The sequence below is a fragment of the Portunus trituberculatus genome, chromosome 29 (assembly GCF_017591435.1).
Source record: "Portunus trituberculatus isolate SZX2019 chromosome 29, ASM1759143v1, whole genome shotgun sequence".
NCBI lineage: Eukaryota > Metazoa > Arthropoda > Malacostraca > Decapoda > Portunidae > Portunus > Portunus trituberculatus.
In genome coordinates this window covers 11,225,504-11,253,444 of record NC_059283.1, presented here as the reverse complement: position 1 = coordinate 11,253,444, position 27,941 = coordinate 11,225,504, and the positions used below count along the sequence as shown (strand labels likewise).

The 27,941-nt window shown below is 40.3% G+C and overlaps 1 protein-coding gene across 1 annotated transcript in view; it reads right to left on the bottom strand.

The window, feature by feature from the left end:
* Positions 1–27,941, bottom strand: part of LOC123510631 (hemicentin-2-like) — a 245,769-nt gene that overhangs the window by 150,724 nt on the left and 67,104 nt on the right. Inside the window, exon 2 of the mRNA XM_045265926.1 lies at positions 4,806–4,963. Within this exon, the coding sequence (XP_045121861.1) occupies positions 4,806–4,854 (49 nt within the window). The 5' untranslated portion in view covers positions 4,855–4,963. The remainder of the gene's footprint in view (positions 1–4,805; positions 4,964–27,941) is intronic.

The following is a 27,941-nucleotide window of genomic DNA, read 5'->3' as shown; positions in this document are numbered from 1 at the left end:
TAGTAGTAGTAGTAGTAGTAGACAAGCAACAATAATAATAACAAAATAATAAAATAATAATAATAATAATAATAATAATAATAATAATAATAATAACAACAACAACAACAACAACAACAACAACAACAACAACAGCAACACAACAACAACAACAACAACAACAACAACAACAACAACCAACAACAACAAACAACAACAATGATAACCACCACCACCACCACCACCACAATAAAAACAACAATTACAACAACAATGACAACCACCACCATCACCACCACGATAAAAACAACAAAAATAACAAGGAAAAAAAAAGACGGACAACCGCAGCACTGCCTCGCCTCACCCTCCCTACTTTCCCTGCCTGCGCCGTCAGAGGTAAAAAATTATAAAGCTTGACGTTGTGGCGGGGCGTGCGTGCCTGGGGAAGTATTAGGACATTTATGGCAGGAAGGAGAGCAAGAGGCATTCCCAGAGCTGCTATTCTTCCGCGCCAGGCCAAGGTGTGCTCCGGCGGGTTTAAGTAAAGCAGTACTGCGCCAGGTAAAGTAGTCTTCCGCTAAGTAAAGTAGTTCCCAAAGAGAGAGAGAGAGAGAGAGAGAGAGAGAGAGAGAGAGAGAGAGTTGGTAGTTGATTTTTCGTGTTTTCAAAATAAGGATACGAGAGGGAAAGAAAAATGTGGCGCTTTGAACTTACGAATTAAGAAATTTACCGCATCAGAGAGAGAGAGAGAGAGAGAGAGAGAGAGAGAGAGAAATACATATCATACATACATTCATACAAGTAACAATCTACGTATGTGACCTTTGAGCGCGTAAAGAAATAGAGCAAGAAACACTCCATCCCGCACTCCACTCTGAGAGCTTTCATTTCCACCACAATTCTGGAGGCAAATGAAAAGTATCAGGTGAGAGGAAAGGAAGGAAGAAATTACTTTTTACCCTCACCGTCCGTTTCCCAAAGTAGGTGGGGGGGGGGAGGGATAGGTGGTGGTAGGTGGGTGGTGGGAAAGGGTTATGTAGGTAGTGGGGAGGCGGGTTGCGGAGGTTAGATGAGTGCTGGGGCGAGAGCAGAAGCATTTACAGGTAGAAGTATGCAGATGTATTGCGATGTTTAAGACCCCACTTGTATTTTTTACCCTGTTGGTGCCTTTAGAAAATACAGGAGTGGTGGTTATATTTACAGTCTAGTGAGCAAATATACTGTATCATTCTTATTATGATCTCTTTCACCACTAGGTCACTCATTTCTTTATTTTTCTCTATTCTTTTCTCTACTCTCATTCTTAATTGCTACTTGTTTTGTGCTTCTTGATGCGAGGAAAACAAGGTTACATGTACAGTTGCCTATGCTTTATCACATCACCAAGTTACTTATTTCTTTATTTTTCTCTGCTCTTTTCTGTAAAGGTAAGTAAATATACTGTAGGATTCTTATCTCTTTCACCACTACGTTGCTTATTTTTTTCATTTTTCTCTGCTGTTTTCTCTACTCTCATTCTTATCTTCTACTCGCTTTGTGCTTCTTGACGCGAGAAAAGCAAGGTTACATGCTCAGTTGCCTCATGCTTCGTCACCGAGATGAATTGTAAGGAGCTCATGTTTGAAGGTTTGAACAACGGTGTGTCGTGTGGAGAGGAGTGAGAAGCAGAGCACAACTTATGACCAAGAGTGTACATACATTACACTAAAAGTTTGGTATTTCTTGCCTTTATGGGAATACTCTTACTTCTCGGCCTCACTCTCAGTTTATAAAGGTTACGTGTGGTGCTTTTAACATTTACTGGTATAGATACAAGGATGGAGAATATGTATATGTATTCTGTGTTACTTGACTCTTTTATACTCTCTTTATATTTTTATACGTCCCTTTCTGCTTTCAACATCTATTTCTAAAGTAAAGCTGACGGAACTGCCTCTTACAGATACAGCTGTGTGTATGTAAATGTTGCCAGTGATGTTTAAGTCTCATTTATTTTTGTCTAACTTTTTTTTTCAAACTTTTGTTAATTTCTATCTTGAACATGCATTTCTAAAGTTATGGGCGGCACTCCTATAAATACAGGACAGGAAAGCATTTACACACTATGATATTCAAGACCATTTTCTTTCCATTTCCCTTACTTTCCTTTCCAGCATCCATCTCTAGGTAAGGCTCTAAGTATTTCTAGGTAACGCTAGGAATGGTACCTCTTACAAAATAAAAGACATGTGAGCAATTTAAATATTCTATAACTTTTAAGACTATCTTTTCCTTATACAGATTTTCAACCTTCACTTCTAAAAAAAAAAAAGCTAAAGCGACTCATAAATAAACGACAGAAATGTACGAGAAGGTATTATAATATTTGACTCCTTTTCTTTCCCCTTATATTCATTCCAACACTATTTTTAGTCAACATGAGGACGGTAACACTTACAATTAACGAAGAATATGTAAATGTACTGCAATATTCAAGACTCCATTTTTTCACCCACTATTTTAACCATCGTGTCCCATTTCTAGGCAGAAGGTAAGGCGCCTCTTAAAGAACCGAAGCAGGGATGGCATGGCGGATATGTAAATGTATTGTGCGATGTTTATAAGCCCCTCGCCAGCTATCCTGCCCTCGTGAAAGCCTTGCACGTAGCAGACTCTAAATCACCCGGCGGTAAGGGAGGCCAGCCGGGTCCCCAAGATCACGCAGCCATCACTCAACCACACAACACCCGCCGTCCCTCCCCTGTCATTGTGTCCGGGGAAAAATATATTCTACAATTTCTTTTTGGTATGAATACGAACCGTGATATAGATTCAACGTATACAAAAAGTCACTCAACACTCTCTCTCTCTCTCTCTCTCTCTCTCTCTCTCTCTCTCTCTCTCTCATCCTCTTCACCCTCCCCTCTCACATTTTTTCCCCTCTTTCCTTTCCTTAGTACGTTTTCTCAAAAAGTAACTCTGTTTGTTTCCTGCTACCTGCCTACGTGCTTTTGGAACGTGCCAAAGGTGTGTAATATTTTCCTTCCTGAAGCTGAAAGGGCACGAAACACCAACGACCTGCACGTAGTTTTTTCTTCTTTCCTCCTTTCTATTTATTTGTGCCTCATTTTTTCCTGTATTTATTCTCTCTTTACGTTCCTCTTTGTTCTGTTATTTTTCTCCCTTTTTTACTCACATTTTTCTTTTTTCTTTCCCTTCTGAGTTTTCTCGTATATAATTCACACACACACACACACACACACACACACACACACACACACACACACACACACACACACACACACACACACACACACACACACACAAGGGCTGCTATATTTTCCTACCTTTCTCATGCTAAGGTTCTCTGGTCATGCTTCAATTGAGTCACTTTCCTCCTTTTCATTCACTTAAAACTTGAATTCTTGAAAAGGTGAAAGAGGCAGAAAAAATCAAAACCTATTTCCTTTTTACTGACTCAGATCGCTGTGGAAGTCAGTCGTGCCGTGTGCTGACGACCTGCTGCTGCTCAAGGGCGTCTAACCACGTGACTCCCAAAACTGGAACACCCCACACACACAAACATATTCAAGTCGGCCCTTCTTTTATCAAAAATTTTTGGTGCCCTTGGCTAGAGTTCCTTCACATACAGACACACACACACACACACACACACACACACACACACACACACACACACACACACACAAACACACATCCCTGTTATGCTCAAGTCTTATCTTTTTACTTCTTATTTCTTTCCAAATTCAAAACATCAAAAAACACAAAGGAAACGTTTACATAAGAAGATTACCAACTTACCTGTTATTTGCTTACTTTCATTTATCCCCAGAAAAAAAAATATATATATATGTAGAGCATCTAAACACCTGTTGTAGCTACGTTCATTTTTTCTCTCCTCCCCTCGCTCTCTTTCTCCTCGCTCAAAATTTCACGCATAACACTTCACCCTCTTTTCCCTGCAAGAGTAAATGTTTTGTCGGACTTTTCCTTGACGCTGAACTTGAACGAGGAAAAAAAAGTGCCGCATTATCCTTCCCAGGGCAGGACGAGAGCGCGGGGAACAAGGATAAAGCCAAGTTATGCTTTCGTGAGATGAGTTTCCGGGCGTGGCGGTGTGAGAGGCGGGACGAGGCGTGGGGAATATACGTGTAAGTGGTGGAGGTGCCCTGTGTGGAGCTGTGGCCAGAGAGAGAGAGAGAGAGAGAAGGGGTGTTAGTTGGAAGGAGTTAAGGAGGCTGCGTTGGAAGTGTGATGTGTTTTGAAATTGTGTTGCGCTGTTGTGATACCTTAAAATTGTGATGTTCCAGTGTTGTGTTGGAGCTGTGTTGCTTTGGTGTTGTCCTGGAGTTGTCTGGAAATTGTGGGACTTTCTTAGAGCTGTGGTGTTGTGAGGAATGATCTTAAGATTGTGGTGAAGAAGCTGTTTGAACTGTGGTGTTGGGGAGGGTTGGAAACTGTAGAATGTGTTGTAGTGTTGAGGAAACCGTAAGCTGTGTTGTGTTGGTTCAGGCAGTGTGTGTGTGTGTGTGTGTGTGTGTGTGTGTGTGTGTGTGTGTGTGTGTGTGTGTGTGTGTGTGTGTGTAGGAGTGGGTGGTGCAGATGAATGGTACAGCAAGAGAGAGTGTGCCGCGGTGGGTGGGGGCGTGAGGGATTGAGGTGCGGGCGGCGGCGCGGGCGGAGGGATGGGCTGTGACTCACGTGGGCGGGAGTTACCAGGAACCGTGCTGCCGTCCATCCTGGTGGCGTGCAGACCCCCACACCCCATCCTAACGCCCCACCCCCCCAGCGGCCCGGCGAACACCTGCGGCCGTAACATTACTCACCTGTGAACTGCAGCAGCAGGAGGGCGTGCAGCAGCAGGGAGCCACACATCCTGGCCCCTGGGCGCCCTGCCACGCCTGCTTGTACTGCTACTGTTGGTGGTGGTGGAGGTGGTGGTGGTGGTGGTCCTGGTGGAGCCTTCTGCTGCTCGCCACGCCTCCTGAGGATCGAAAAAGGATTCATTAAACTGACCTGAATTAATTACCTTCAATATCCTTACCGATACTGGCGCCATTACTTAGTGAGGTTAATAATTCCTTTTTGCTGGAGTCCGGATTTTCAATTTATGCTTTATAGTCTGTGTATGTGTGTGTGTGTGTGTGTGTGTGTGTGTGTGTGTGTGTGTGTGTGTGTGTGTGTGTGTGTGTGTGTGTGTGTGTGTGTGTGTGTGTGTGTGTGTGTGTGTGTGTGTGTGTGTGTGTGTGTGTGTGTGTGTGTGTGTGTGTGTGTGTGTGTGTGTGTGTGTGTACTTCAATGCCCCACTGTTGTTGTTGGTCTTGATGTTGTTTCAGTGGCTGGTGGTGGTGGTAGTGGTGGTGGGTGGTGGTGGTGGTGTTCCTGAATATTCAATCATTTTCTTTGGCGTGGTCAGGAGAGCAGAATTAAGTGAGAGAGAGAGAGAGAGAGAGAGAGAGAGAGAGAGAGAGAGAGAGAGAGAGAGAGAGAGAGAGAGAGAGAGAGAGAGAGAGAGAGAGAGAGAGAGAGAGAGAGAGAGAGAGAGAGAGAGAGAATTATCGTTGACATTATTCACGCCCTGTGGTTCTTTCATTAACAATTTTCTTCACGCTCACTTCCTTGTGTAACGTTTCACCTTTTCTTTACAACATTACCACTCCGCAAAACAAAACAAAAAACAGATAAATGAAAGAGAGAGAAAAGAAAGAGAGAGAGTGAGAGAAGAAAAATATAGCATAACCTTAGAAAAACTGTAATTACATTTGCTTACGGGCAGGTACACACACACACACACACACACACACACACACACACACACACACACACACACACACACACACACACACACACACACACACAGGGAAAACTTAATGAAAACGCACAGAATGGGGACTCTCGAACAGTTAATCAAGATAGAAGTAAATAAGACCATTACCGCCCTACCTGTGCCTTACCTGACGCGCTGCTCACCTGAACACTGGCCCACAGGTGCACATACAGGTAAACACACCTTCATACATACGGTGGATAATAAAGTGAACAAGCAGAGGTGAAATTTAAAGATGACGATGTATAAGATGAAGACACTACACTCTACACATATTTATCTCTCTCTCTCTCTCTCTCTCTCTCTCTCTCTCTCTCTGGTAAGTTCAGTTTTCAGTGTTTATTTTCAAAGATGAATAACATAATTTAGGTTTGGGATCCTTGTATACTCAACTCTCTCTCTCTCTCTCTCTCTCTCTCTCTCTCTCTCTCTCTCTCTCTCTCTCTCTCTCTCTCTCTCTCTCTCTCTGTCTTATTTATTCATTTTCTCCGCTCTATTTCATCCACAATGCTTTTTATTTTCTTCTTTAATCGTTTGCTTTATAATTTCTCTTTTTTTTTATTATGATTATATTGCTAATTATTTCTCAAGGTCTTTTCATTATTCACGTTCTTTATCTTTCACCCTTTGTTATTCATTTTCCTTATCTTTCACTTATTCATATTCGCATTCTTTAACTTGCTTCTCAACCACTCTCTCTCTCTCTCTCTCTCTCTCTCTCTCTCTCTCTCTCTCTCTCGTCCCTGATACTCTCACGAGATTCTCTTTAAAACTGATAACCACCACCGCTGGGGACGGGGCGGGCAAACAACACAAACCGAAGGCAGATACCGCGTTCCCACATATTTTAAAACATTGATAAGAAAAAAGAATTCGAGAGCACGTTTGAAATAAGAGAAAAAATATATATACACATGTGAGAGTCTGCTTTGGGGGGAAAGAGGATTGATATTTTTCGAGGAATAAGTTAGAGGAATGTATATATCTAACGGCTATGTATAAGAGGATGTGAAATGTAAAAGCAGAATAGATGTAAATGAATAGATAAAAAAAAAAAAAAGAAGGTACAAGAGGAATAAAATTGTTCGGGAGTTAAGTAAAAAAAATGAATGTGAGAAAAAGTGTTTATGAAAAGAAAATATGAAAAATACAGAAACAGGAAAAAAATCGAGGAAAAGTTGTCACGAATGAAGGCAATTTGGGAAAACGAGAATAAAATAGAGAAAAACTAACTAGCTTTGAAAAAAAATATGTCATCAAGGAAATAAATATTGGAACGTAGTCTGAAATATAAGAAAATACGAGGAATATAGCACGAACACTGAGAGAGAGAGAGAGAGAGAGAGAGAGAGAGAGAGAGAGAGAGAGAGAGAGAGAGAGAGAGAGAGAGAGAGACAGAGAGCCTCCCCTTCAGTACCATGACGCGTTTCCATATTGATTCTGGTTACTATTTGGTGATTTTATACAGCTTTAGAAACTTATGTCAGGGAATAACATACTGAAGACTCCGGCCATTAATCTTCTCACCACCATAAAACCTTGCCAATAAAATGGTCTAAATGTGCACAAATCTCAAAGTAAAAATGTGTCCCAGTACTGAAGGAGTCAAACCCAAACCAAACCTAACCTAACCTAACCCTACCTAACCTAACCTAACCTAACCTAACCTTACCTAACCTAACTAACCTAACCTAACCTAACCTAACCTAACCTAACCTAACCTAACCTGAACCAAAACAAAAAACAAAATAATCATAAAAAGGCATATAAATAACACAACCACCACTAATATTCAAAGAAGAAAGAAAAAAAAAGAAGAAAACGAAAACACGAAAGAAAAACAAATTATCATACGTACGAAATTAGAAAAGTCAAACCAAAAATATAAAAAATGAATATCTGACGGAATAAGAAAGTAAAGGCCACATAAAGGATACAATTCAGGAGGACGCGAGGTAAAGGAACAACGGAACATCCTAAAGACACGTTCAGTCCTCCCTGCGCCGCTCCTGCGTGAGGGAAGCAACGCGGCAAGCATCTCCTCCAGGCGAAATGAAATGGTGAATGAATAAAACAAGAGATAATTATAGCATACGTGAAAAAACACGATGGAAGTAACGTCTCTCTCTCTCTCTCTCTCTCTCTCTCTCTCTCTCTCTCTCTCTCTCTCTCTCTCTCTCTCTCTCTCTCTCTCTCTACATGTTATTTTTTTCTCTATTAGTTGACTTTTTTCCCAGAATCCATTTTTTTATGTATTTATTTTCTAACTAAAAGGAAAAACTGAAATTAATATAGTACTCTCTCTCTCTCTCTCTCTCTCTCTCTCTCTCTCTCTCTCTCTCTCTGGAACATAATGAACACCCACCACCCTCTCAGTCTATTCTATCTCGTCCTTATTCACCTAAACTCAACATTCTTAACCTTCCTTCCAGGCGCTACGGAGGCTCTATACATGCAGGCTTACCAACCCCAGCACCCTCGTCCCCGTCCCCCCTTGCCACCCTAGTAACTCATCCTGCCCATATCCTTTCGCTATATATCTCACACTCCTTTATTCATCTCGGTTCGCTGTCACTAGAGGGATGTGGGAGCGAGGGAAGTGGAGGGCGCTGACGTGGTAAATTAATGGCCGTGTTAAAATGTCTTGTTGTTGTTGTTGTTGTTGTTGTTGTTGGTGGTGGTGGTGGTGGTGGTGGAATTTTATTGTTGTTTTTCCCTCCTTTTTTTTTTTTTTCTTTGTTTTTTTTATTATATTTTTTCGTCTTTTCTTTATTTTCTTCAATTTTAGTGTTGTTGTTTTTTCGGTTTTTATCGTAATTATGATTTTTGCAGATTTTTTTTCTATTGTTGTTATTATTTTCCTCTGTTTCGTCTTCTTTTATTTTCATTCGTCTTCCTTTTACTTTTTTTACTTTGATATTATTCTTACCCTTATCACAGCCATCATGATCCTTTGAGATATTCTTCTATTCATTGTTGCTCATTTTCTCTTCTCTTTCGCCTTCTTTTATTTTTATTCGTCTTTTCTTTAGTTTTTACTTTAGTGATATTGTTATTTTGTCACCGTATGATCCTTATTTATGTTTTTATTGTTGTTTTCCTCTCCCCTTTTTTCGTCTTTATTCTTTTCTTATTCATCTTCTCTTTAGTTTTTATTTTAGCCCCTTCAGTACAGGGACGCATTTTTACCTTGACTTCTGTGTGTGGTTAGACGATTTTATTCACAAGGGTCTATGGAGATCAAAATATAAATATCTACAGTCTTCACTATTTTCTTCTCCCCCATATAAGTTTCTGAAGCTGTATAAAATCACCAAATACTAAGCAGAATGAATATAGAAACACGTCATGGCACTGAATAGGTTAATGGATATAGTGTTCACTACTTTATTCCCCTCATATAAGTTTCTGAAGCTGTATTAGATCACCAAATACTAAGCACAATGAATATAGAAACATGTCATGAAGAGGTTAATGATCCTGTTATTTTGTCACTGTATCCTTGTTGGTGTGTCTATAAGTGTGTTTCATCTAAGAGGCTAACTAACTCAATACTCCTCACACCAGCTGGGCGTCTTGTCACAGCGGACACGTTTGGCCTGATTCCTGTCAGCAGTCCTCATTAGTATGACTGAGCCTGCCTAGTTTAGCTCCATTGATCAGTGGAACGCAAGCAGCTTCACCGCGAGAGGGCACCACTGCATTGCTCTCACACTCACCCTGTCCATCTCCTGTCACCAAGCCATCCATCAACACTTGCTCCCTTCACTCCGCCTCACCTCTTTTGTCTGCCGTCACCAATCTATACGACTCATCTCTCGAGCTCTAGTGGCATCATCTTTACCTATCTCTCGTTACCCTATCCAAACCTACCTAACTTCACTAACCCAAACATATTTTACTTATTCATTAAAGACTATTAATTGTATCCTTACTTATCTTATCCTACCGTGTCCTAACGTAGCCTAAACTGGTGACGTAATCCAACGCAAGGTAGACTACTTTAACCTTCCCTAACTTAACTTTAACATAACCTAATACACCTTAAAGTAATCTAGTCCAGCTCACCTACACGTCAAAGCTTACCTAACCTAACTTTTAACCTATCAAACCCTAAGCCAAACCTACCTTACACATCTTTTCCTGTCATACATCAGACCTTAATCTTTCCTAAACTTACATAACACGAACCAAATCCATATAATCCTATATACCTTAATCTAATCCTAATCTTGCCCATTTTCTCTTCAAAACTTACAATTATAAACCCCAATCTGACCAAGCTAATCCAAACCACGTCTTTTTCGTCACTAAGGAACCTATCAGTCTCCTAATTTTCAAAATTGACGTAACATAAACCAAATCAATCTTAATTTAACCCACTGACTCTTCAAAACTTACTATTTCAAACACTAATTTAACCTGACGTAAACCAAACACGTCTCTCCCGTCACCAAGCTATCCATCAGTCTCCTAATCTTTCCTAATTGACACCCGGCACACACTTCCCTTCACCAACCTCGCCCCGTCACACTAAGTCACCGGTGGCCAACCCTACCCCTTCCCGCCTTCCCGTCCTTCCCCGCACCTCACGTGTCGGAAGTGCCATACTGAGCGAAGCCTTAACTTTCTGAGCAAACTTTCACCTCTCAATTAGCAGAAACACCTGAGCGGAAGCAGGGAACCACCAAGCCTCGCGAGTGCCGCTCACGGACACACGCAAAAAATATTTATACCTGTGAGGTGAAGGAAGGAAAGTGAAGGGGTGACTGTGTTTACTTGATAGCCGTGTTATGTATTGAAGGCTGTGGTGGTGGTGGTAGTAGTGGTAATGGTAGTAGTGATGGTGGTGGTAGTTACTGATTTTTTTTCTTTTGTTTTCTTCCTTCTCCTTCTTCCTCCTCTTTATCTATTCATTAATTTAACCCCTTCTGTACTGGGACACATTTTTACCTTGAGTTGTGGGTGTGATTAGACCATTTTACTGACATTAGGGGGGTCTATGGAGGTCAGATGATTAATAGCCACAGTCTACACTATTTCAATCCCTCACATGAGTTTCTGAAGCTGTGTAAAATCACTAAATACTAAGTAGAAAGAATATGGAAACGCGTCATGGTACTGAAGGGGTTAACAGTATTTTTGTTATTCTTACTGAGTGGGGTTGTTAATGTTATTGTTGTTGTTTTGCCATAACTGTTGCTGCTCTCCCTGTTGTTGTTCTTGTTATTTCAGTTGTTGTTACGCTTACCCTTTGTTTTTGTGTTATTGTTGTTGTCATCGCCATTTCGTTGTTGTCGATTTTTTTTTTTGTCATTGTTTTTGCCAATATTGCTGTTACTATTGTTGTCTTTGTTGTTATTATTGCCGATGTTATTGTTGCTATTACTGCATTATAGAGGAGGAGGAGGAGGAGGAGGAGGAGGAGGAGGAGGAGGAAGTAGAAAAAGAAAGAAGAACAACAAGAACAAGAACAAGAAGAATAAGAGGAGAACGAGGAGAACGAAAAAAAGGAAAAAAACAAGAACAACAAAAACAAGAGGAAGAGGAAGAGGAAGAGGAGGAGGAGGAAGAGGAGAGGAGGAGGAGGAGGAGGAGGAGGAGGAGGAGGAGGAGGAGGAGGAGGAGGAGGAGAAGGAGGAGGAGAGGGAAGAAAAAGAAAGAGAAAAGAAGAACAAGAAGAACAAAAACAAGAACAAGAGGAGGAAGAGAAAGAAGAGGAGGAGGAGGAGGAGGAGGAGGAGGAGGAGGAGGAGGAGGAGGAGGAGGAGGAGGAGGAGGAGGAGGAATCACACTATTTCCTGTTGTGTTCATTGTTGTTGTGTTGCTTTAGTTGCTGTTGCTGCTGTTGTTGCTGTTGTCGATGTTGTTGTCATTGTTTTTATTGTCACTGCTCTGAATGACAACACGAGGCCTGGAGGCGGCAATGAGAGCGGTCAGTGTCCCCGTTACAAGCATGGCAAGTCACTGTAAGCTTATGCAAGGACTACAAGGCGACCACATGGAGACATTTAACCTTATCTAAGCATTCACTGAGTCTCTCTCCTAATAGACACACACAAGGGCACCAACAGTTACCTTATTTCATCTCCTGTTAGTTTGTCTTACATTTTCACCTATACATTCACTAGGACAGTCTGTTCCTTAATCTCTTGCTTGTTTATTTCATTTTGTGTATCTTCCTTATCTTGTTTGTTTATCTTATCTTGTTCATGAGTTACTGTTCTTGTTATTAGTTTTTTTTTTTTTCATTCATGTTTGTTTGTCTATTTATATGTAAGTTCATTTGTTTATGTATCTAACTATGTACCTTATCTCTTTACCTATCTGTCTATTGATCTATCTATTTTTCTATCAGTATTTTGTATTTATCATATATTCGACTATTTATCAATCAATCTATCTATCAACCTATCACGTAATTCATCTATCTATCTATTTATCTCTATTTATCTCTATTTATCTATCTATTTATCTAACTATCTATTAATCAAACAATCTATCTATCTATCCATCTATCTATCTATCTATCTCATCATTCTAATATTCATACGCTTATTTATTTGACTAAAAATTAAAAAAAACAGCACAAACACTCAGCAAACATGAAAGAATACCTTCCATCAAAAATAAACAACTTAGATTCAATAAAAACCAGTTAAGTTTACCAGATTTTACGAAGATATGAGCGAAAATGCACTGAACTTAATAACCTCCAGGTGAACGAAATATAATGGGAATATAATGTTTTTTACACGATTTTTTTTCCAAACTTGTCTTTTTTTTCTTTCCTTTTCGTTCCCTCTTCTATTTCCAGCATTGTTTTCTCTCTCTCTCTCTCTCTCTCTCTCTCTCTCTCTCTCTCTCTCTCTCTCTCTCTCTCTCCCAGATCTCTCCTTTCCTTTTTACCTTTTGTGGCATTTTCTCCTTTTATTCTCACCCTATCAATTTTTATCACTGTCTCCTTGAACTCTCTCTCTCTCTCTCTCTCTCTCTCTCTCTCTCTCTCTCTCTCTCTCTCTCTCTCTCTCTCTCTCTCTTCAGTCGTAAAAACCAAAACGAGTAGCGTAGTAAGAAAAAAGAAATCGGAAGGGGAGGAAGAAAAAGGGAAAAAAAACAAAGAAAAAGAGAAAACGAAGGAATTTCACGAAGAGGGAAGGAGGAAAAATAAGCAAAAAATCAAATAAAAGAGAGAGAGAGAGAGAGAGAGAGAGAGAGAGAGAGAGAGAAAAGAAAGATAAAGAAAATATGAACAAACGAAAGGAAAACAAAAAGTGATGGAGAGAAAGAAAGAACAAGAAATAAAAAACTGAACTAAGAACTTTATGTTATGAAAATAAGAATTACTTTTAAGAATTTGGCTTCAGTTTAACATTGAAATAAAAAAAACTGAAAATGAATCTAGAAATTACCTTTAAATTGGCTAAGAGAAGGAAAAACATTAATCTGGCTTTTTATTTGCCTTTACACGCACCGTAAAAAAAAAGCAAAAAAATAAATCCTTCCTTTTAATAAGCATATAGAAAAATGTTTATCCGCTTAATTTTCTTTTTGTTTTCTGTCGCATCAAAAAAAAAATATGTTTCCTTTTTCTTTCATTTTTCTTAGTTTTTGTTATGGATAGTTCAAATTTCCTCCTTTTTTTTCATTTTTCGCTCTTTTTGTTATGGATGTCAAAATTTATTCTTGTTCTAACAGATGTCAAAATTCCTCCTTTTTCTTGGTGATGTGTCAAAATTTCTCCTTTTCCTGGTGATATGTCAAAATTTCTCATATTTCTTGGTGATATGTCAAAATTTCTCCTTTTCCTGGTGATATGTCAAAATTTCTCCTTTTTCTTGGTGATGTGTCAAAATTTCTCCTTTTTCTTGGTGATATGTCAAAATTTCTCCTTTTCTTGGTGATATGTCAAAATTTCTCCTTTTCCTGGTGATATATCAAAATTTTTCATATTTCTTGGTGATATGTCAAAATTTTACCTCTTTTTACGTGAATCCTAAGTTTTCCCTAGTTTCGGATATTCTCCTTTCTTGTCTCTAAATTGTCTGTATCCTGTGCACACGTAAGAATATATTAGTGAGAAAATATCCTGATTTTTTTTTTTCTTTTATCAATCATGTATGAGAGAGAGAGAGAGAGAGAGAGAGAGAGAGAGAGAGAGAGAGAGAGAGAGAGAGAGAGAGAGAGAGAGAGAGAGAGAGAGAGAGAGAGAGAGAGAGAGAGAGAGAGAGAGAGAGAGAGAGAGAGAGAGAAATGTATAAATAAAAGATATATTTCCTCAACATTTCCACCTGTCTTATACAATTCTTTAACTATTTTCGCATTTTCTTTCTTATATATTTTTCTTCTTATTATTTTCAAGTGACATCATTTTCATTACCTACATTCCATTTTCTATTTCTTATTTTTGCTATCTCTATATTGTTTTCATCATTTATTCAGAGTTTTTATTAAATTCTGTGTTGCTTTTCATTTTTTAAGTTTACAAGTTTACTCTTTTCGCTCGCCATATTCTTCTCCTTTAATCTTCTTCCTATCTTCCCCTTTAACTGTCTTCCCTAACTAAACTCTTCTCCTTCTTCGTCTTCCTTCACCCCCTTCTTCTTCTTCTTCCACCTCCTGTCCTCTTCCTCCTCGTGCCTCTCCTCTCCTCCCCTTGTTTTTACCTCACTTCTCCTCCATTACCTAATTCTTTACATGTTCCCTTAATCCTTCCTTCCTTCCTTCCTTCCTTCATTCATTCATTCCTCTTGCCTCCTCTTCTCCATCCTTTATCTGTTATTTTTCCTTTGCCCTTCATCTTAATAATTTGTTTTACATTAAGTCTAACCCTCTCTCTCTCTCTCTCTCTCTCTCTCTCTCTCTCTCTCTCTCTCTCTCTCTCTCCGCCATCCTGCATATCCTCTTATTCTCTCCTTACTGTTTCCTTTTTATTTCCCACAAACGTCTTATTTTTCCCTCTCTGGTATCATTCCCTCCTTTCCTGTCTTCCTTTTTTTTCCTGCAACTCCTTCCTCGCTTATCCTTCTTGCTCTCCTCCTCTTCCTCCCTTCTTCCTTCTCCTCCTCCTCCTCCTCCTCCTCCTCCTCCTCCTCCTCCTCCTCCTCCTCCTCCTCCTCCTCCTCCTCTTCCACATTTAATGCAGTATTCACTAAACTGTATATAACTTTTAAATCGGCTTTCGAAAAGATTCTCCATCTTAAAGCAAACACCAATATGTTTCTCTCTCTCTCTCTCTCTCTCTCTCTCTCTCTCTCTCTCTCTCTCTCTCTCTCTCAATACAGGTGACATACAAATATACGTACATACAATATCATGGCGGTATAACTCTCAAAGTATTGCCTACATATACGCTTTAAATATTCTCTATAGACCAATATACTTCAAAATTGTTCCAAATATTATATACTGTCGAGCTCTTCCCCTTGGCTCCCATCCTACCTCCCCCTTTCCATTCTGCCTTCTCTTCCTTCTCTTCCTCCTCTTCCTCCTCTTCCTCTTCCTCTTTCTCTCTTCCTCCTTTTTCTCTTGACCATTACTCTCATATTGCTGTTTCTCATTTTTCTTCTTATCTTCTTCCTCCTTCTCCTCCTCCTCCTCCTCCTCCTCCTCTTCTTCTTCTTCCTCCTTCTCTTCCTCCTCCTCCATTAACTCACCTACTTAGTGATTATAAATTCTTTGATAAAATTGAAGGATAATGTTACCAGAGAGAGAGAGAGAGAGAGAGAGAGAGAGAGAGAGAGAGAGAGAGAGAGAGAGAGAGAGAGAGAGAGAGAGAGAGAGAGAGAGAGAGAGACAGAGAGAGAGAGGGAGATGGAATTGCGACTAAACAAACAAGAATCTGAGAGAGAAAGAAAAAAGGAGAAAGAACGAGAGATGAGGAAGGAGAAAGAGATAGAGAAAAAGAGGAAAGGAGAAAGTTGGATGTAGAAAAACAAGAAAGGCGCAAGGAAGGGGAAGAGAATAACAGGGAGAGGGAATGGATAATGCAAGAAAGGAGGGAAGGAGAAAGAAAAACAAGAGTAATTTCCTCCTGAGAGAGAGAGAGAGAGAGAGAGAGAGAGAGAGAGAGAGAGAGAGAGAGAGAGAGAGAGAGAGAGAGAGAGAGAGAGAGAGAGAGAGAGAGAGAGAGAGAGAGAGAGAGAGAGAGAGAGAGAGAGAGAGAGAGAGAGAGAAACATACCTAAACGTTCAGGGGAAACGAAGCAAGGAGAAGGTACAGGTGTGATAAAGAACAGAGGGAAATAAGCGAAGAGGAGAGGCGAAGACAAGACAAGACGAGGCCATGCAGACAAGGCAAGGCACATTCCCAATTTTCGAGGTCAGATGTAAGCGTGTCCTGTGTCAGGCGGGGGCGATAGGCTGAAAAATCGTGCGTGTGTCTATGAGAGGCAACAAGGAGGAGGAGGAGGAGGAGGAGGAGGAGGAGGAGGAGGAGGAGGAGGAGGAGGAGGAGGAGGAGGAGGAGGAGGAGGAGGAGGAGGAGGAGGAGGAGGAGGAGGAGGAGGAGGAGAAGGAGGAGGGGGAGGAGGAGGAGATAAAAGAAATATATCAAATTTATGAAACACGTCATAAAAGAGAGAGAGAGAGAGAGAGAGAGAGAGAGAGAGTGACTATGTGTGTGTGTGTGTGTGTGTGTGTGTGTGTGTGTGTGTGTGTGTGTGTGTGTGTGTGTGTGTGTGTGTGTGTGTGTGTGTGTGTGTGTGTGTGTGTGTGTGTGTGTGTGTGTGTGTGTGTGTGTATCGACGCTTGACTGAGAGAGAGAATCTGGAGAGGAAAAAAGTCTTGCTGGTGGAACATTTGGGGAAGGAAGGAAAGAAAGAAGGAATGAAGGAAGGAAAGAAGGAAGGAAGAAAGGAAGGAAGGAAAGAAAGGAAGGAAGGAAGGAGAGGAAGGCACAGATGGAGAGAAGGAAGGGGAGGGAAGGAGCAGCAGGCAAGGAAGGAACCAATGAAGGAAGAGAGAGAGAGAGAGAGAGAGAGGAGGTGGGCGGTTGGGATGGGTGGGTGGGCGTGGGTGGTGGGTGGGTATGATCTTAGTGGCGGTGAGGCGGAGCGCGTCAGACAACCTGCCAAATCAGGTCAAAATCCCGCAGAAGTGAGGAACAGCCGGGGGGAGGGAGACCGGGAGGAGGAGAGGGAGAGAGAGAGGGAGAGTGAGAGAGAAACTGAGGTACGAATACAAACGAGAGGAAGAGAAGAGGGAGAGGAAGCAGGGAAGACAAGAATGAAGGGGAAGTGAAGGGGAGAAGGATAAAATGTCCAAGAAAGGAGAGGTTGATGCAGCGAGGCGAGGGTGGATTGGATGTGGCGAGGTGCTGGTAAATGCTGATACTTATGTCACGGAATTACAAAGGAACACAAACGAAGGACGAACGCCATCAGACCTGTTGTCCCCTCACGATGCTAACCTAATCATACACTTACACGTATATTTACATTGTTTTCAGTACATTATTTCCCAGTCTTTTACAATACCTGCTGTGAAATTAATCCCTTCAGTACAAGGACGCGTTTTCACATTCATTCAGGGTGCTATTTAGTGATTTTGCACAGCTTCACGACCATATGTTGGGATTAGAATTGTGAAGACTGGCCATTAATCTTTTGACCTCCGTAGCTCCTTCCTAATGAAAATAATAATGATAAAATCGTCTAATCATTCCCAAAAATCAAAGTTAAAATGCGTCTCAGTACTGAAGGAGTTAATGTGGGAGGCTAATATACTGGAGAACAAACAGCAGCAGATGTGTTAGCTCACAAGACACTATTAGCGGTAAGGTTGGATGCCTTTTTTTTATATTCATGTGAGGACATTGGCGAAAGGCAACAAAAATCATAGAAAAAAAAATTAAAAGTCACCAAGATTGCCTGTTGGAAAATAAAGGTCAAAAAGCTAAAAAAAAAAATGTTATTAATTACAGTGCCTTCTATTCACTGGATGCATTTGGACCTTCACTCCTTTCACTGCTGTTTGGCGCATCCTCCTTTAATCTGTAACCACTCTGAGACGTGTTCGTGTTCTACAGCCACACTGACTCTGCAAAATCTATACTTTCTATCTCCTTTCCGGTAGATAAAGATTCATACTTTGCTTTGTGTATTGAGAGTTACTTTAAATCGAAATGAAATGGTTAACACATAAATATTAGAAGAAAAGGTCGAAATTAATAAGAAAAATAATGAAACAATAAATAACACAATACAACAACAACAAAAATAAAAACTTGAGGTATAGCAACTGACCAAACCCAATCTAACCTAACTTAACATTAACATAACGTAAACTAACCTTACGTCACCAAAAACCAAACCAAACCTAGCCTTACCTAACCTAACCTAACCTAACCTTACATCACCAGAACCAAACCTAACCTAACCTAACCTAACCTAACCTTACTTAACCTAACCTAACCTAACCTTACATCACCAGAACCAAACCTTACCTAATCTAACCTAACCTAACCTAACCTTACATCACTAGAACCTAACCTAACCTAACCTAGCCTTACCTAACCTAGCCTTACCTAACCTAACCTAACCTAACCTTACATCACCAGAACCTAACCTAACCTAACCTAACCTAGCCTTACCTAACCTAACCTAACCTAACCTTACATCACCAGAAACAAACCTAACCTAACCTAACCTAGCCTTACCTAACCTAACCTAACCTAACCTAACCTTACATCACTAGAACCAAACCTAACCTAACCTAACCTAGCCTTACCTAACATAGCCTTACCTAACCTAACCTAACCTAACCTTACATCACCAGAACCTAACCTAACCTAACCTAACCTAGCCTTACCTAACCTAGCCTTACCTAACCTAACTTAACCTAACATTACATCACCAGAAACAAAACAAACCTAACCTAACCTAACCTAACTTAACCTACGTCTCAGAACCTAACTTAACCTAACCTAACCTAACCTAACCTAACCTAGCCTTACCTAACCTAACCTAACCTAACCTTACATCACCACAACCAAACCTAACCTAACTTAACCTACGTCTCAGAACCGAACTTAACCTAACCTAACCTAACCTAACTTACAAAACTATCAAGATAAAATGAATACCTAAACAATTAAATAGCAATAACTTACCCCAAAAAAAAAATCTGCCAATAAAAGATCAAAAACCTGAATGCAATTAAACAAAACGAGACAAAAAAAAAAAAAGAACAAGTGAAATTGAAAGCAAAAATAATAAACACCAGCACAAAATTAAAGAAAAAAATAAAATACACAAAAACAAAAGAAAAAAATACACTAATGTTATGAGAAGGAGGGAGTAAAGATAATTAAAAGCAAGGGGACAATATAATGCAATAATGAGGCGAGGGTGAGCGAACCGGAGGAGGAGGAGGAGGAGGAGGAGGAGAGGAGGAGGAGGAAGAGGAGGAGGAGGTGGTGAGAAGCGCAAGGCATTATGGGACTTGCGAATAGCCTGGTGGCGTGTCCAAGGGTTCCGCAGACCAATACAAACACCATACGAAGCCCTTGGAGGAGGAGGAGGAGGAGGAGGAGGAGGAGGAGGAGGAGGAGGAGGAGGAGGAGGAGGAGGAGGAGGAAGAGGAGGAGGAGGAGGAAGATAGGGAGCTCAAGCAAAAGATACAGAATCAAATAAGGAAACATAGAGGAGGAGGAGGAGGAGGAGGAGGAGGAGGAGGAGGAGGAGGAGGAGGAGGAGGAGGAGGAGGTTGAAGAAGAAGAAGAAGAAGAAGAAGAAGAAGAAGAAGAAGAAGAAGAAGAAGAAGAAGAAGAAGAAGAAGAAGAAGAAGAAGAAGAAGAAGAAGATAGGAAACGCAAGCAAAAGACACAAGAATCAAATAAGGAAACATTTACACAAGAAAGAAGAGAAGAGGAGAAAGAGGAGAAAAAAAAAACACAAGAAACAGAAGGAAGGAAAGAACAGGAGGAGACAATGACAAAGTAAATTACAAGGTAGAGGAGATACGGAAGAGGAAGAAAAGGAACCAGAAGTAATAGAAGGAGAAGGAAGAATGGAGGAGAAGAAAGGGTAAGACGCACTAGGAGGAGGAGGAGGAGGAGGAGTAATAGATATAAACAGGCGTAGCAAGAGAGAGATCCATTTTCATTAGAGCGAGGTTCCTTTCAATGATACCGTCTGTGTTATTACCTCGCTCGATCAAAGGCCACACTAGTCGCCCTCTGCGGTACATTAGCGCCTCTTACCCTCTTTGCCAGACACCCGATAACTCCCTGCCCACCACTGGAGCCTCAGTACCCAGCCCCTCACCCCAGCCAAGCCCCCTGCAGTAAGACATCACCTAGACGGACACTCGAAAATTTTTGGAGAGCATACAGACATAGTGGGTGTAAATTTCAACAGTGTGTTACTCGGCTCACACTGGCTCAGGAAATAAACGATGACTCCTCTTCCTCTTCCTCCTCCTCTTCCTCTTCTCCTCCTCCTTCTCCTTCTCCTCTTCTTCTTCCTTCATTTATTTCCCTCCCTTCGTCAGACTTCGCTTCTTTGGTTTTTGTTCTATTTCTTGTTCTTTCTACTCCTCTCCCTCTCTCTCTCTTTTTCTCTTCTTCAATTTCTTGCTCTTTCTTCTTCTCTCTCCCTTCTTCTCTTCTTTTTCTTCCTTTTTCCTCCTCTTGTTCCCTTTTTCTACCTGTTCTTTCTTTTTTCTGTTGTTGTTTTTCTTCTTCTTTGTCCTGGATTTTGGTCTTTCACTTGTTCTCTTCTTTTCTTTCTTCTTCGTCCTCCTCTTCTTCCTTCTCCTCTTACTCTTAAATTCGATTCGTCGCCAAAGCGCCTGCATCTTCCTCCTCCTCCTCCTCCTCCTCCTCCTCCTCCTCCTCCTCCTCCTCCTCCTCCTCCTCCTCCTCCTCCTCCTCCTCCTCCTCCTCCATTTACACTTTATATCTTCTTGCCCATGGTACTGTCCTTCCTCAAACACAAGTAACGTTAACTCTCTCTCTCTCTCTCTCTCTCTCTCTCTCTCTCTCTCTCTCTCTCTCTCTCTCTCTCTCTCTCTCTCTCGTTCCCTTGTACCTTTAGGAATCCACCTGACCTACATCCCTTTTTTTTCTTTTTTTCTTTTTTTTTTTTTTCTTTTTCTTTTTCTTTTTTTTCTTCTTTTTCTTTAACCCTTACGTCACAATCTTTAAAAATCCACGCGCCACAATTCCTTTATTTTCCTTTGTTTTCCTTTACACAGTGACGTATAAGCTGTTCATATTTTTTGTTTTGGTTTTTTTTTTTTTTTCTTTTATGTCGTCCATCCTTTGTATATGAATTCTGCTTCTTCATATTTTTTTTTTTTTTTTTTCTGTGAGTCATGTATCCTCTTCTCTCTCTCTCTCTCTCTCTCTCTCTCTCTCTCTCTCTCTCTCTCTCTCTCTCTCTCTCTCTCTTTTCTCTATATCACCATAACTATCTTGCTTTTTTTTCTTCCTTCTTTATTCACATTTTTCTACTTATTTTTTTACCTATTTACTTATTTACTTATTTACTTGTCCTCTCTTGCTTCCTTCACTTTTCTTCTCTGGCATCTGTGAGTCATTTTATTTATTTCCATTCCTCTCTCTCTCTCTCTCTCTCTCTCTCTCTCTCTCTCTCTCTCTCTCTCTCTCTCTCTCTCTCTCTCTCTCTCTTCTCTATATCACCATAATTTATCTTGCTTTTTTTTCTTCCTTCTTTATCATATCATGCTGCATATTCACATTTTTTATTCAATTTCTTACTTATCTACTTATTCACATATTTATTTTTTTTTCCTTATTTCCTTCACTTTTTTCCTCTTACAATATTCATCATGGCTTATTTTTTTATCATTTTTTTTGTTGTATTTTTGTATATTTTCCTTATTTTCGTTTGTATATTTTTCTGTTCTTCATGCGGGTAATTTTTCCTCAATTTTCTACTTTCCTTTTTTACCTTTTTTTTATTTTCTTATTTCCTTATTCATTCATTTATTCATTTATTTGATTTTTATGGTTTATTTTACGATTCATTATTTTTCTCCTTTATTTCTTCCTTCATGAGAATTTATCCACATTTTTCTACTTTCTTTCTCTTCTTTATTCTTTTTACATTCATTTTTACGATTTATGAAGTTCTCTCCTCTTTTCCTGTCTTCTTTTCGTCTATTTCATACATTCTTTCCCCTTTATGTCTTCAAATTTCACTTTTTTTTTTTTTTTCTCCCTCCATCATCGGAATGTACAATTATTTTTTTATACATATTTTTTAAGCCTCATTTCCTCACAGCCTTCTTAGCACGTGATATATTTATTTATTTTACCTGTTTATTCTCATCCATACGTGTAAATCTCTCTCTCTCTCTCTCTCTCTCTCTCTCTCTCTCTCTCTTTCCTTGTTTTATGTTGTTTTTTTATGTTTCTTTTCTTTTTCTTCTTTTCTATCTGTTTATTTTCCCTTATTTACTGTTTTTTCTCTTCTTCTTTCTTTCTTATAAGGCCTTCCCATCATCTCTACGTCTTTTTTTTTCTTTCATTTTCCTCTTCTTATTTCTTCTCCTCGACTTGTGGGATTTGAGTTATTTTTTCCTCCTTTTCCTTTCTTCCTTCTTCTTGTTCTTTTCCTTTCTTCCTTCTTCTTTTATGATTGTATATTTTTTTCCTTTTGTTTCTAATTCATTCCATATTCATTGTACTATTTTTCTAATTTTTCCTTCATTTTTTGCCCTATTTTTCTCTTATCTTACTTTCCTAATCTCTTTCCTTCCCTCCCTTCTTCATTTTAAGACTCTTTTTCTACTTCTCTGCTCTCTTTCCTTCCTCTCTCGTGCCATACACATTCTACTTATTTCTACCGTCTCTCTCTCTCTCTCTCTCTCTCTCTCTCTCTCTCTCTCTCTCTCTCTCTCTCTCTCTCTCTCTCTCTCTCTCTCTCTCTCCCACGCTGCGTCCTATGGTGAAGCAAAAATGAGGTGACCGTTCGCTACCGTCTCCCTTCTCGCGATCAATACTAATAAGATACCGGGAGGTGAGGAGGAGGAGGAGGAGGAGGAGGTGGTGGTAGTGGTGGTGGTGGTAGTGATGGTGGAGGAGGTGGTGGTGGTGGTGGAAAGATTATAAGAAAAGGAAAACAAAAGAATAAAATAATGACAAATATAATGAGAGAAGAAAAAGACAAGAGCAATGGCAACAACAACAACAACAACAACAACAACAACAACAACAACAACAACAACAACAACAACAGATGAATTTGAGAGGAAGAGGACGAGATAAAAGACAAAAAAGGCAGTAAAGAGGAGAGCACAGAACACAATCAAGAAAAAAAAAGAGAAAAAGAACAAGAAGAACAAGAAGAACAAGGACACAAGGCGCTAAACAAGAACAAGGCGCGAGGACAAAAATAGGCAAAGAAAACAATCAGGAAAGTCTGCGAAGGAAAAAACGAAAAAAAAGAAAAAGAAAAAAAGAGAGCAAGGGCAAGGGAACGGTGGGAAGGAAAATTCAAAAGCATTGGTAGGAATAAAGGAATCCGATAAATGCACGCAGAAAAAGAAAGAGAGAGAGAGAGAGAGAGAGAGAGAGAGAGAGAGAGAGAGAGAGAGAGAGAAAGAAAAAAATATATATACAAAATACATTACTTTTTTCAACCACCTTTCCGTGATTTCTGCAATACACTTAGACTCACCACCAGGAATGCCGCTACGCTTCACAATGCACATTAAAATTATAATTATCTCTAGAGACGAAGATGTAATAGTAAAATAAACATTGAAATTCTATCTATAAAAACGAAGATGTAATAGCAAAATCAACATTGAAATTCTAATAAACAATAAAGACGAGGATGAGATGGTAAAATAAACCTTGAAATTCTAATTATCTATAAAGACGAGGATGTGATGGCAAAAACAAACCTATTTTCAAGAAGTACTGTGCGGGGGTATATGTTTTAGGAATGACATGAGCATATTTTATCATTAAGGCTTGTTTTCTTTCTCTTTTCGTTTTGTTTATACGAATTGTACCTCTATTCTTACTATTCACGTTGTTGTTGTTGTTGTTGTTGTTGTTGTTGTTGTTGTTGGTTTTGCTGTTTATCTTCGTTACCAATATAATCATAAATATTAACATAAGTATCACGTGTAATTATCATTATTACTCTTATTGTCGTTGATAATGCGGTGGTGGTCGTAGTAGTAGTAGTAGTAGTAGTAGTAGTAGTAGTAGTAGTAGTAGTAGTAGTAGTAGTAGTAGTAGTAGTAGTAGTAGTAGTAGTAGTAGTAGTAACAATAGTAGTAGTAAAAGTTATTATTGTTGTTGTTATTACTGTTGTTCTTTACTGTTTTTTATTACTACTACTACTACTACTACTACTAATAATAATAATAATAATAATAATAATAATAATAATAATAATAATAATAATAATAATAACAATAATAATACCACCATCACCATCACCACCACCACCACCACCACCACTCCTACTACCACTACACCAACTCCTACCACCACCACTACCACTACTCCACTTCTTATTTCCCTTTTTTCTTTTCTTTTTCCAACGTTCTCTTTATAAATGATGGGACAGATTCAAAGGCCTTCACTTCCCTTTACCTTCCCTTTATAAAGCCGAGTGTCACCGCGCCACCTACCGTTTTAGTTTACTTTATTATAACACCGGTAAAAATATACGTTCTTGTTGACTAAAGCAGTATTTTCATCAAACTATACAGAGAGAGAAGCTGCCACGTTATTCATCTCTCTCTCTCTCTCTCTCTCTCTCTCTCTCTCTCCCTCATCCATGCATTTTCATTATACATAACATGATTCACCACTTACATAATCTCAATTGTTGTTCATTGATCCTTTTCTCACCACCACCACCACAATAACATCTTTTTCCCCTCAAATCTTCAATAACACACTCCACACCACACCGCCAGCCATTCCCTTCACCCTTGTAACCTCGCCGCAGTCTCCGCCACGCCCTCATTATTACACTTTTCCACCTTACCTCGTAACCTTTCCCGCCACCGACACTGACAGCCTAAACTCCTCCTGTCGCAAACTTATCTATCATTTTTTCTTTTTTTCTTTCCACTGATCATCTGACCTGAAAGCACAATTCTGGTTGGGTTTGATAGTAGTAGTAGTAGTAGTAGTAGTAGTAGTTGTTGTTGTTGTTGTTGTTGTTGTTGTTGTTGTTGTTGTTGTTGTTGTTGTTGTTGTTGTTGTTGTTGTTGTTGTTATTGATGAAGTTGCAGTTATAGTAGTAGCAGCATAGAGGGATTTTGAAAGTAACTGCGATGCGGACAAGAGTTTCAAATAACCATCCTAAGCATTCAACACGAAAGTCATTCTTAACATGACCTATCTAAAGTCAACACCAGTACTACCCCACTTCACTCCAATGGCTCGGATGATCACTCTCCTAGCTTCGTCTCGGGCCCCCGCCACATTAACCCGGCACTTGGCAGCACTGAAAGCCAGCTCTTGCCAGCGCTCCTCGGCTGCCAACACTATCACTAGAGTATACAAAGAGGCAGACTCAAGAGTACTAAACTATCATAAAAATAACGTAACCTAACCTAACCTAACCTGAAAATAACCTAACCTGACCCAATTAACTTTTGCTGAATCTAATTTAACTCTATTTTTATTAAGAGTCGTACTGAGGTAGGACAACAAAATAGAATAAAGAATATAACATTAAGGTTGGCGCCAGACCTAAAAGAAAAAGAAAAAAGGAGGATAAATGTTTTGAATCTTCCGTATTGAAACAGTTGAAGTTGTGGGAATCTCGTCTACGGCCAGCCAAAACTTAACGTCTTCAGTACTGGGATACATTTTTTACCTTGAGATTTATGTATTATTAGACAATTTTATTGACACTAGGAAGGATCTATGGAGGTCAGAAGATTAATGGCCAGAGTCTTCACTATTTCAATCCCCACGTAAGTTTCTGAAGCTGTATAAAATCACAATATAGTAAGCAGAATGAATATGGAAACGCGTCATGGTACTGAAGAGGTACTTGTATAGGTGAAAATTGCCATAAGCGTGTATCCTTCATAAGTGTAGAGGATACCGAAAAGAATACACACACCACAGCCTTTCGTCACTATCCTGTCTCTGAAAGTGTCACCGCCAGGCCAACACTGCACCGAGCCAGTCCCGCGCCAACACAACACCTGCCGCTAAGTGGTGGGCGACTCAGAGCTCCACGCCGCCCCCACACTGACCCGAGGCTGCCGCACCACGCCTCCACACTGAGCAGGTTGAGTAGGTGTGCGAGCATAGAGGCCTACCCCTTCACACGCTCCCACCTCTACAAATAATGCTAACTAAAGTAGAATACATGAGCACTGTCATATTCATCTGGCTGTCTTCCTAAAAATTATCCCTTTAACGTCCATTTGGCACATCTTTCCTTAATTGCTAATCACTGACACATTTTTACCTGTTCTATACCGGCAACCCATTCTAATACGGGATAGAAGTTGTAAGATTCATTCTTCTAACTCACCTTTCTTCTAGATGTTTGTCAAGATTTTATGCATTAATCTTGTGCTCTAGTCTCACATCGCCCTGAGAGAATTAGCACTTGAACCTAGCACCACCACCAGCACCACGATTCCCTCCACCACCAGCACCACACTATCTTGTTTCTAGTGAGTTTTCCAGACTGCCCTACAGCCACTGTCTTCCCCACCATCGCCCAAACTCGCCGTGTTCCGCCCTAAACCTGACATTTATCAGTCAGTGCAGCAGGAGGGGCGAGCATCGCGGCCACAGGCGTGCACCGCTCAGCCAACCCGCCATCTATCTCACCAAGTTCTGCACCAGCTCACGAAAACATGATTAAATACTGCAGAGGCTTGGCCAGTCTCTTCCTTCTTCCTCTCGTTCTCGGCCTCCTCCTCCTCCTCCTCCTCCTCCTACTTCTCTATCCCCTCTTCCTCTTCCTCTTCCTCCTACTCGTCGTCCTTGACATGAACGCCTCCAGAAGGGTTTTTAAACTCAGGCAGCAGGATGCGCAGTTTATCATAGTTTGCGGTGGTGTGGAAGTTGGCCGTTTTTTATTCAAGGGAGTGCATCCAGGCAATCTTGCGAGGTGGCCATCTGCTGAATTATGTATTTTTTATTATCCATCGCTCGGCGCATAATTTCCTGGATGTGTTATTTATGCATAGATGCTTTGCCCTCACTTATTGCTGCCTTATGTACATTTTTCAAAGGTTAGGGTGAGGGTGAGTGGTGCATTCTGGGAAAGTGAGAGCAGTCTTCAAGTGGACGCACATTCCTCGCGGGTCAAGGGAATGGAGTTGTCCTGATCGCTACGTCACGACCCGCGCTCGCCTCGCTTATTGATAGACAACCACGCGCGAACACGACAGGCGAGCTTTGTATGTATGTATGTATATGTATGTATGTATGTATGTATGCTTTCGTGTGATTATATATTTAGGCAATGTCATATCACGTGTGTGTGTGTGTGTGTGTGTGTGTGTGTGTGTGTGTGTGTGTGTGTGTGTGTGTGTGTGTGTGTGTGTGTGTGTGTGTGTGTGTGTAATAGCTACATAATTCGATAATAAGCCATTTAGGATACAAGTATAATTATGTAACAACCTTTGTGTGTGTGTGTGTGTGTGTGTGTGTGTGTGTGTGTGTGTGTGTGTGTGTGTGTGTGTGTGTGTGTGTCAGTGTGTTAGTATGTACGTGCCTGTGAGTGGGCGCGTGAGTCTGTGTACGTACTAATATACACCAAGTGCGTGTTAACATCCACTTCCCAAACGCAACCTGAGCACATTGAGCCTTCCTCTTCCTCCATTCCCTCCCACTCCCGCTTCCTCTTCCCTCCCCTTCCTCTTCCTCTTCTTCCTCCCTTCTCCTTCGCTTCAATTCTCTTCTAACTTCATTTTCCTCCCCTTGTCTCTGTTTTCCCCTTCCTCTTCCTCTTCTTCCTCCCCTTCTTCTCCTTCGCTTCAATCCTCTTCTAAATTCTCTTTTCTCTTCTTTCCTCTCTCCTTCTCCTTCCTCTTCCTTCCTTCCTTCTTTTCCTTTCCTTCTCCTCAACCCTCTTCTAGCTTCTCTTTCCTCCCCTTTCCTCTCTCCTCCCCCTTCCTCTTCCTCTTCTTCCTCCCCTTCTTCTCCTTCGCTTCAATTCTAT